This window comes from Drosophila montana, unplaced genomic scaffold (genome assembly GCF_035044405.1).
Source record: "Drosophila montana isolate Dmon_TW-CO22-7 unplaced genomic scaffold, ASM3504440v1 contig_3325_1, whole genome shotgun sequence".
In the NCBI taxonomy this organism is placed as follows: domain Eukaryota; kingdom Metazoa; phylum Arthropoda; class Insecta; order Diptera; family Drosophilidae; genus Drosophila; species Drosophila montana.
Genome location: NW_026998209.1, coordinates 146,150 through 156,332, shown reverse-complemented (window position 1 = coordinate 156,332; position 10,183 = coordinate 146,150). Strand labels below are relative to the sequence as shown.

General features: G+C 42.0%; 2 protein-coding genes across 2 annotated transcripts; one reads left to right on the top strand and one right to left on the bottom strand.

Moving 5' to 3' along the window:
• The first annotated feature begins 264 nt into the window (after positions 1–264).
• On the top strand, positions 265–6,312 carry Bcat (Branched chain amino acid transaminase). Its single transcript, XM_064691041.1, has 6 exons — positions 265–404; positions 3,407–3,820; positions 3,957–4,187; positions 4,265–4,571; positions 5,154–5,308; positions 5,381–6,312. The coding sequence occupies exons 1-6, from the start codon at positions 375–377 to the stop codon at positions 5,567–5,569; spliced, it is 1,326 nt and encodes a 441-aa protein (XP_064547111.1). The 5' UTR covers positions 265–374; the 3' UTR covers positions 5,570–6,312.
• Positions 6,313–7,990: 1,678 nt separating this feature from the next.
• LOC135434479 (trichohyalin) lies at positions 7,991–9,942 on the bottom strand. The gene has a single exon (XM_064691079.1). The coding sequence runs from the start codon at positions 9,704–9,706 to the stop codon at positions 8,189–8,191; it is 1,518 nt and encodes a 505-aa protein (XP_064547149.1). The 5' UTR covers positions 9,707–9,942; the 3' UTR covers positions 7,991–8,188.
• Between the last annotated feature and the right edge of the window lie 241 nt (positions 9,943–10,183).

The following is a 10,183-nucleotide window of genomic DNA, read 5'->3' as shown; positions in this document are numbered from 1 at the left end:
AACAAATAAGAAAAGACAACCAGAAAAGACAGCAAATCAGCTCAGCCTATATAATATATATTCAGATACATATATGTATTTAAATTTTTTTGTTCCATGCTACAGTCTTATGTTCCCTGTTGCGCCCTGTAGACAGAGTTTAGCCCCAACTTTTGGTGAACAGTGCAAAAAGCTACTAAGCAAAAATCCATAAAAAATAATTATATATATAGATATATATATATATCTATATATACGCATAAGTCTAAACCATTCGTGTGTGTGTGTGCGTGCCGGAAAAGTGCGCAACGCTTTTCCTTAGATTTTGTTTTGTTTTTTTTTTTTTTTGTTAAACACCTTCGCGCGCTTCCACGTGAATCCAACGGCTTACGAAAATGACGACCAAAATGGCCATAAATGCAAAGGTTGGTAATAACTTAGGCTTAACAACTTTAAGACATTGCAATGTGTGCGAAATGCCAAACTATGTCAAGCTACAAAATACTTATGTATATATCAAATATATTTCAAATTCATGCTCAAATTTTGCGACTGTTTATCAGTCAGCCGGAAAGTTCAACAGTTGGTTCAACAACAAAAAAATTTAATTATTAATAATATTAATAGAATCAACAACTCGAACATTAAGACAAAGTCAAATATGGCAAGAAAAAAAAGAAGTATTCCATACAAATGATAGGAAGTTAAATGAAATATACAATTATGAGGAAAACAATAACAAGCGGGCCTAAGGTTGACACACACAACAGTTACCCTGTAAAAAGCATAACTAACCATATATCATATGCCATAAACAAAGACTTAATCTATTTGTATGAAATATGCATACCAAAAATTTTTACTCACATATATTACTATATATAGTTAAACCGATCTGCCTGAAATATGCAGACCAAAAGATAATCTTTTAGACAGTTTCTTTATGGCTGTCACAACACATTAAAGTCATATTTGGTATACATATTAACAATATAGGAATACAAGTATCTATTTAATTTTAGTAGCTCTAGCTCTTCTAGTTTCCGAGTTCAATGGGTATGTGCCTAGGATATGCTATGAACTACTTTAATGTTGCCATAGAAAGGGAAGTTCTCTAACGGAATGCCCATCAATTATATGCTGGCAATTGCTTTTGATCGATTAACGATAAATATAAGCTTGATTTATGTATCGAAAACAACATTCGAAATGTACAAAATGTACAAAATGTGAATATGTGAATAGCATATCATTCTTCGAGCATTTGCCAAGGTATTAGAAATTCATATTTATTTCTTAATTATGATTCGCCTAAAGGATATCATATATCATGCTTATAACAAATGATTGTTGATATGCTTTTTTTTTCTTTATAAATATGCAATTTCTTTTGATATATCATTAAATAGTTTTGGGTTTTTTTTATGAGTTTTCTTTTCTTGACATGCGGCTTATTTATACATAAATGTTTAGACATGAGACAAACATTGTTATTGCATTCTGTGCGCTTATCGGCTGGGATTTGCTTAATGATAAGCCATGGCACATGCTGGCTGGCTGGCTGACTGGCTGGCTGGCACCTGCCCCCTCACCTGACTAGCCACGCCTTCCGCGTGCCGCCCTGATATGTGTTGTGATACTATGGTGCTAGAAGTGAACAATCGTCCGCAGACAATCCGTCTCCGGTTCGGTCTCCGGGGTCAGACGAACGCGCGTTTTCTGTTTGTGCTTGAACTAGTTTCGAATTCGAATTCGAATTCGAATTGTTTTCGAACTTTTGTGGCTGATGCAATGCCTCTTCGGGGTTTCACACTCTTCTTAGTTTTTTGTTGATGCTGCTATTTACATACATATGTGACAATTTTGGTTTTCCGGCATGAAGACACCGAACTCGACTATTTCATCAGACATACTATACCAGACCATAGATTCATTATATTTATTAATTATATAAGTTTCTTACCAAATCAGTTTGATTGGCAGTTTTGATTAGGCCTGTTGTTGGGCGCTTTTTGAAATGAATTGCGAAAACTCAATAATATGATGACTAAGCTGCTTTTGTGAGCTCGAATTGGCTGGAAAAAAAATATAACTCTGTTTTTTATTATTATTGTTCTTACATATATGGTACTAGGGATTCGAACCGGCGGACTGCCTGCTTAGTTTTCGAATATGCAACGTTAAACTAAGTAGCAACAAATTAACTTGGATTCGGATTTGAAAGTCTGTAGAGCCATATAAGAAGAAGAGACAGAAGAAGCATATACTAAGAAGTTAAGCTGCTTCTCTCCAAGTTGTCCAGAGCTTTCAAATTAGATTTTGAGTTATGTAAAAGAAGTTATTTAGGTGCGAGTATAATTAAATTTAATATCTTTTATATATAGATATGGTTATAGAGCCGAAAAGTGTGCGTTAGTTTCTCTCGCTTTCCCTTCAGATTTTGGATAAGTTTTCGTTTTGTTTTGTTCGTAAAGTCAATGCTCTAGCTAATCAGGCGCATATGGCATTTGGTTACGATCGAGAATAATGATAATGCTAATGCCTGGAATTAGTTACGATCCGATATAATGCCTGACTTTTGTGTACTTTGCGCAATTGGCATTTGAAATTAGAGCTGCCCGTGGCCCACATTAGCACGCATTAGCGAGAAAACCTATACACCTGATCTATATACTTACATACATATACATTTATATATATACCTGATATACATACATATATGTATGTACATATATACTTGCTAGACAAAGCAGAGTTCTAAGCGACGTCTTGAGGTTGTTGAACGGCTCTCATATCGTATATATGTATGGATACTATACTCTACTCTTTCTCTACTCTTTCTCTACTCTCCTCCCCTCTCCTCTACCCGCCTCGTGCTCGCTTTCTGTGCAGTCTTCGGTCTGGCTCTGCTATGCAAATGGCAAGGTTCGGGTTCGAGCTGGGGCCAAGTCCCCCACTCGTAATGCCTATGCAAAAAATTCGGGTCTAGCCCGATTAGCATTCAATTTTGAGCAAATGCTAATTGCCAGTGCCCAAAATAAAACCTTCTCGCCCCAAAACAGGTGTAAAACAATTTGACTTTTAGATGCGCCTAATTTCAATTTCAACTTGTTGATACAACAAAAAAAGCTCCACAGAACTAATATTACGTATAGAACGGAATGTTAGGGTCAAGTATAAAGTGTGTTACAATAGAACAATAGAGTACAGTATCTGGGAATACGTTATGATTACGTTATTATGATAATATGATAGGGTATATAGCTAAACAAGAGTTAGTCGAGCAAATTGAACATTCAAAAGTATCTCAATATATAGTTTGATAAGAAGTGAGACAAGTTTTCGAATAAATCGAATATTTCGGCAGATCGAAATATATATAGACTATGACTTGAGCTAAGCTTCAAATTTGCTGTTGTCCTTGCAGGATATATTCCGCAACCAGCATCGCCTGATACGCTTCATCGAGCAGTCCATACGGCTGTGCAGCAATCAATCCTTGAAGACGGCTCAGCAGCAACAGAAGAGCACAGCGCCAGACTTTGAGATCAGCGCCTCGGTCAACACGGAGTACACACATGCGCCGGAGCCGATCAAGCACGACAAGGATCTGGGCCATTTGTTCAAGGCATCACAGCTGGCCGTGCGGCTGGCGACGCCGCAACAATTGCAGCCCAAGCCGGACAACGATGAGGAGCTCGGCTTTGGCAAACTGTTTACGGATCACATGCTCAAAATCTATTATCACAAGAGCCTGGGCGGCTGGCAGAAGCCGGAGATAACGCCGCTGGAGAATCTGGTCATGCATCCGGCCGCCAAGGTGCTTCACTATGCCGTCGAGGTGAGTTATCAGCCACATCACATCATCATGCTCCTCATCACCATCATCATCATCATCATCATCATCATCATCATTGTTATCATTATCATTATCGTCTGATCCCAGCTGATTGGCTTGTGCTGTCTCATCGTTGTAGCTCTTTGAGGGCATGAAGGCGTACCGTGGCATCGACGGCAAGATTCGCATCTTCCGGCCGGACATGAATATGGCCCGCATGAATTTGGCCGCCCAGCGTTCCGGCTTGCCCACATTCGAGGGCAAGGAGTTTGTCCAATGCCTGTCCCGTCTGCTCTCCATTGACTCCGAGTGGGTGCCACACACAGAAGCCGCCAGCCTTTACATCCGACCCACATTGATTGGCATCGATGTGAGTATCCGAGTTAGCCTTAAGCTTAAGCTCCAGTTCCAAATTCAATTCGAAATCCTTTGGATATCCTTTTGCAGCCCACATTAGGCGTTGCCTCATCCGATTCGGCGCTGCTCTACTCCATACTCAGCCCAGTGGGCAGCTACTTCAAGACTGGCAGCAACGGCGCCGTCTCCCTACTGGCGGATCCCAGCTACACCCGCGCCTGGCCCGGCGGCGTTGGCAATCGCAAAATGGGCTCCAACTATGCACCCACCATCAACGTACAAAAGGAGGCAGCCGCACGCGGACTGCAGCAGGTGCTCTGGCTCTATGGCGAGGATCATCAGCTGACCGAAGTGGGCACCATGAACATCTTCATGTTCTATGTCAACGATCAAGGAGGTGAGTCTCATTTCCTAGTCTCCTTCCTTCCTTCCTTTCTCTAGTTCCATTCATGTTTTGAGTTCAAGCTTTTCTCGTTTTGCAACACTAATATACATTATCTTGGCATAGTTTTTGCTTATCTATCGATGAATCTAGCCTACCTTATTGTTGCAGACGAGAAATGTATCTGTTCTTTTTGACTTTTCTCTTCATTTGTATTTAAAGCAGGTTTCCTTAGGGCAATTGAAACACGTTTCGCAACACTGAAATGCTAAATAGATTCCGGCTTGTTAAAAAAAAACTTATCAACGTCTGTCTGACTTTTCACATTTTTCATTCGTACTTAAAGCAAAGATCTTCGGTTTTCATTTTCAAAACGTATTTATCCTCTTTTCCTTTCGCATTTGTATTCATTTAAAGCAGGCATCTTGGGAAGCTTTTGCAACACTGAAGTCTGATTTATCGATAAGTTAATCGATAAATAATTTCAGTTAAATTTAAAGATACTACATAGTTGTGATTGTGGGGGGGAACTGTTTCGATTATAATTTTCAAGCCTTCCCATTATAATTGTTTCCATTTTGTTATCTGTTATTGCAGAACAAGAACTGATTACCCCACCCCTGAATGGTCTCATACTGCCGGGCATCACACGCGACTCGATTCTGGCCATGGCCCGACAGTGGGGCAAGTTCAAGGTGCGCGAGGGTGTCTTCACCATGCCCATGATTAGCGAGCTGCTCAACCAGGGACGCGTAAGTAGCCAGCCCTCGTTTGCTTCAGCTTGATTACCATACTGATTCTCGAACTCGCTTCGCTTTTTGCAGCTGCTCGAACTGTTCGGCACGGGCACCGCCTGCGTGGTTAGTCCCATAAATCGCATCAACTATATGGGCCAGGATCTGTATATACCCACCATGGAGCAGGAGAAGCCCGTGCATGAGCTCATACGCGAGACACTCACCGATATACAGTACGGCAAGGTGGACCATCCCTGGGCCGTCGTAATTGACTAACCAATAGATGATCCACACGTGAAAAGCCCAACCAGCAGCACCCAACTGGTCCTAGTTGTGGGTCAGCACAGTTGTGTATTAGTAGGTTATAGTTCCAACAGTTTACAGTTTCTGGGTTGCCGATGTGCTCGAATTTTTTGTCTGTTGCATTTAACGAGTGTTTGCCTAACATTCGATCTATACGTAAAACGCATATACATATAATACACTATACTATATACAATATACATATACATATACATATACATATATATAAATACATGTATAGCTAAGTTAAGGGCCGGGCTTTGCACCCATGCTATATAGTTACTATATATCATATCTAGCATTTTTCGTATAAGACGCACTTTATTTTTAATTCATAATTTATTTATGCCCCCTATTTTTTTTTTTTTGTTTGGCTTGTCCACACTATTATTATTTTTACAAAACTACTTTATTCAGTTCAGGATCAGATCAGAGACAAAGCAATTATGCTAGTAATGAAATTTCATTAAGATTTATGAATGCCTTTTGCATGCTTTTACTTCCAAATCAAACGAATCAAACGAATCGAAAGCACAAAAACAAAAAAAAAAAAGAATATAAATAAACCAAATGTAAAACAATAAAAAGTGAGAAATGCTAAGAAAATAATTTAATTGATAGCCAAAGTTAGGTTCAGGAACTGCCAAAAGGCGCAGACCTAAAAAGAGAGAAGAAAAACAAAAACAACAACAACAAAATCTAATTAATTTTGGAAACGTACCGGAGGCAAATGCATTTATTAGTCAGTAAGTTGCCAGAGTCGAGTCCAAGTTTAACAAAAGCGCTAAGACACATTTCTGGAATGTATTTTATAATGTTATCTGTTTGTAAAAATGTTGGAGGTAAAAGCAGCCAGGTGTGCTGCAGAGCAAGCTGTGACTAAACTATTGTATCTAGCTGTTAGTCAAACAAACTATGTATACTAAAACCTATATGTATACGAAAACTAAACTTTGTCATATTCTTAAAGCAAATCAAAGCATAATGAAAAATATAAAATAAATAATAAACCAACGCCTAAAGCGAGAAAAACAAAAAGTATGTGTGTTTAATTTAATTAAATCCCAAAATACCGTACTCAATTAAAAAAGTTTATATAGTTATAGATAAATTAAATGTATAATATGGGAATTTATATCTATCTAAAGGGGATTGTCAGCATTGTGAATCCGCTTCAATCTGACAGTTTATAATCATTTAAAAGTCATTTGCTGCAAAGAGCATGAGACGAAGCATAAGCTGAGAATTTGAATTTTTTAACGAATTATTTAAACAATTTTTTTTTTAATTTCGCACAAATTTAAGTGCAGCACCAAAGTATGCAACATAAAATTTGAGTTCTTTTGCTGTCACAGATTCCACACCAACTAAACATACGTGCCACAATTGATCTCGAGATGCTATCAGCTTTTGTCAGCAAGCAATTCAATAGCAAAAGCGCGAAAGTATGCAACATAAAATTTAGGCACACATTCCACAATTCCTGCCGACATTTGGTCAGCTTTTGTCAGCAACGATTAAAACAAACACCGCAAAAGTATGCAACGAAAAGGTACAATTTTGAGGCTGCCAGACGGATTTCATGAATTCTTAGTTAAAATAATAGAAAATAAAAGTTATTAATAAAATGAATAAATATTAAGCTAAAAGGCAAGACTGTAATTATGCGCACAGAAAACATGAATGTGAATTAAGTCTTCACAGATCGCAAAACTAAGCTTCAATCTCGTTCACTCTGTAACCAAATGTGCTCTTTTTTTTATACACCCATAAAAAATGGGTAAAAAGGGTACAATATATTCGTGCAAATGTATGTAACAGGCAGAAGGAAGCATCTCCGACTCCATAAAATATATATATTCATGATCTCGATCAATAGCCAAGGAGATCTAGCCATGTCCGTCCGTCCATCCGTCTGTCCGTCCGTCCATCCGTCTGTCCGCATGTCTAATCGCCAGAATCTCAGAACCTATGAATTCCGAAATCGGACATTATTTGGCCGAGATATTCCAAAAAAAACATCAAACAAGGTTGACTTTACAAACGAATCGGTTTTGGGTCAACACTCTTTTTAACCCATCGATTTTTAAAATAATTGAATGCCAATTGATAATAGGGATCCGAACGGGGATCATTTATTATAAACAAGTTACTACTACCTAATATTGGCAGCTAAAGCTAGTTATACTTATATAACCAATTATTCAGTTGGTAAGTTCTGCCGCAGCCTAAAAGTATGCCACAACATTTGGCAGCACAAATTTAAATTTGAGGCCTGCTCCAATTACTAGAGCCCGACTAGGGGATGCCCTGTAGCCAGCATAGAGCACAGACTGTGCAGAAAGATAGAGAGAGCGAGAGAGAGAGAGAGAGAGAGAGGAAAACAAGAGTTAATTGCACGTACAACAAATATATATGTATGTATTTAATGAGTCTTGGGAGCCAGCAATAACTGCCTGAATAATTTATAGTTCTGTGTGGAATAGTTGGTGTATACACGGAACCAGTTGAACCAATTGATAAGCTACCTAGCCTAGTCCAGTTTACTTAGTTAGTTAGTTAGTTAGTTAGTTAGTTAGTTAGTTTGACTGTTTAGTGGGTGTGGGTGTCCTCACTGTTCAAGCCGCATGCGGGCAGATTGAAGGTGAGGCGCTCCACGTGGTTTAGCTTGCAGGGTCGCACCTCGTCGATGATGTCACGGGTCTGGGAGCGAAGGACACGCATGCGCTCCTCGTCGATGCGACGCTCCATCTCTAGCTCCATGTCGTGGAGTGCCTGCTTGATCATGCGCTCCTCCTCAACAGCAGCGGCACGGACTCGCGCATTGTTAACAATGTCGGCGGCGATGCCGTCGTAGGTCTTCACGGTGATGGCATGGCTGGCGGCCTCCTTTTCGCTGGCCTGTTGGTATTGGCGCTGCATGAAGCTGGTCGCGTCGGTTGTGATTGTCTTGGTGAGTGCCTCGTCCTTTTCGCGATAGAATTGCTGCTCCTTGCGCTGATTGATCAGATCCTTGGCCACCTGCAGCTTCTGGTTGTGGCGCTTCTGTATGTCCTGATGGGCGCGCTTCTTTTCGCGCGCCTGGCGCTCGCATATCAGTATGTCGGCCAGCATATTGTCGCGCGCATCCTTCTTGCCCCGAATCTCGCTGAGCTCCTGGCCGAGCCCGTCACTGATCAGGCGACGCCGCTCGATATCATCGAGGCGACGCTGCAGCTCCTTTTTGATAAAGCTGCCGGTGACGGGGCCCAGTGCCTCCATCACGATTACATCCAGCTTGTCCGGCTTGTCGGGATTCGCCTCCCGTATGCTGCGCTGCAGCGCCGAGAACTCGTCCAGCATCTGCTTGAGCTCGGTCCGCTTCTTGTTGCGCTCCTCGACCGCCTGCTGCAGATCGTTGGCGTGCGCCATCTCGTCGTTGTGACGCTTCTGGCGCCCCTCCTCCAGGTCGGTCAGCTGCTGTTGTTCCCGTTCCGCCTGCAGCTTGCGTATCTGGGCGACCAGCTGTTCGCTGTAGTTGTGCGCCTTCTCGTGCAGCGCCCGCTGCTCGGCCAGCTTCTCTTCGCGCACCTGCTCCCTGTGCTCCAGCGCCTCCTTGCGCTCCTCCGCACGATCCGCGCCGTGCTGGCATATGTTCTCGTTGCGTTTCTTCACCACGCTCAGCGTCGTCTTGGCCCGATCGATTTCAATCTTGAGATCGCGCAGCCTCTGCGAGTTATCGTGCAGCTGCTTCCGGCGCATCGCCTCCGCGCATTCCCGCCTATTATGCTCGGCCATCATGCGTGCGATTATCGCCGACTGGCGCTCCCGCTCCTGTATCGGATGATAGTTCTTGTTGCGATCATCGGCTATCTGCTGCACCTGGTATTTCACCTCCCGATACAGGTGATTCGTCGACGTCGACGCGGCCAACACCAGCGGGCAGGCATCCACCTCCTTGGCCCGATCACGATCGCCCGGCGGCAGACGCTTCAGGCGCCCCAACATATCACCCACCGGCTCCTGCGGCACTGTCGCGAACAGCGACACGCGCGGATCATCCCAGGCGCCGTATTGTATGCGCGACGGCTCGATCCGGCGGCGTCTGCCTCTGCGCAAATTCTCAGCCATGGCCTCCGCCTGTCGCCGACAGCCGATCGAAACCAAAATCCGCGTTTTATGTTTTGCCTTGGTGTTTTTTATTTTTTGCGATTCCTTTCGTTAGAGCTCCGTATTGTGTTTTCGTATACCTATTTTATTTTTTTGTTGATTTTTATTTTTGTTTTTGGAAAGCTCTTACTCTCGAATCATACGAACTAACTCCTAGGTGTGTGATCGAAACTGAACGAAACGTGCTGTTGAACTGATTCTCGCATGGCCAAGGCCCACTCACTTCTATGGATTGACAGCTGTCGAACGGGTAAACCTGTTCTCCATCTTCCACAAAATTGAACCCCTCAAATATATACATATATGCTTGATGTCGCTACCCACAGCTATACAATATTGGCCTATTATGCAGACTTTACCAGCTGTATATTTTCTGCAAAAATCCAATTTCTGTGTGAGCGCTCCTATAGAATGCGACTAAGATTTTGGTGAGTTCAA

Excerpts from the sequence above, each read along its gene's own strand:
- LOC135434479 (XM_064691079.1), bottom strand. The coding sequence starts at position 9,706 with ATGGCTGAGAATTTGCGCAGAGGCAGACGCCGCCGGATCGAGCCGTCG.
- Bcat (XM_064691041.1), top strand. The coding sequence starts at position 375 with ATGACGACCAAAATGGCCATAAATGCAAAG. Across the intron at positions 4,572-5,153 it reads CTATGTCAACGATCAAGGAG|AACAAGAACTGATTACCCCA; the intron begins GTGAGTCTCATT and ends CTGTTATTGCAG. Across the intron at positions 5,309-5,380 it reads AGCTGCTCAACCAGGGACGC|CTGCTCGAACTGTTCGGCAC; the intron begins GTAAGTAGCCAG and ends CGCTTTTTGCAG.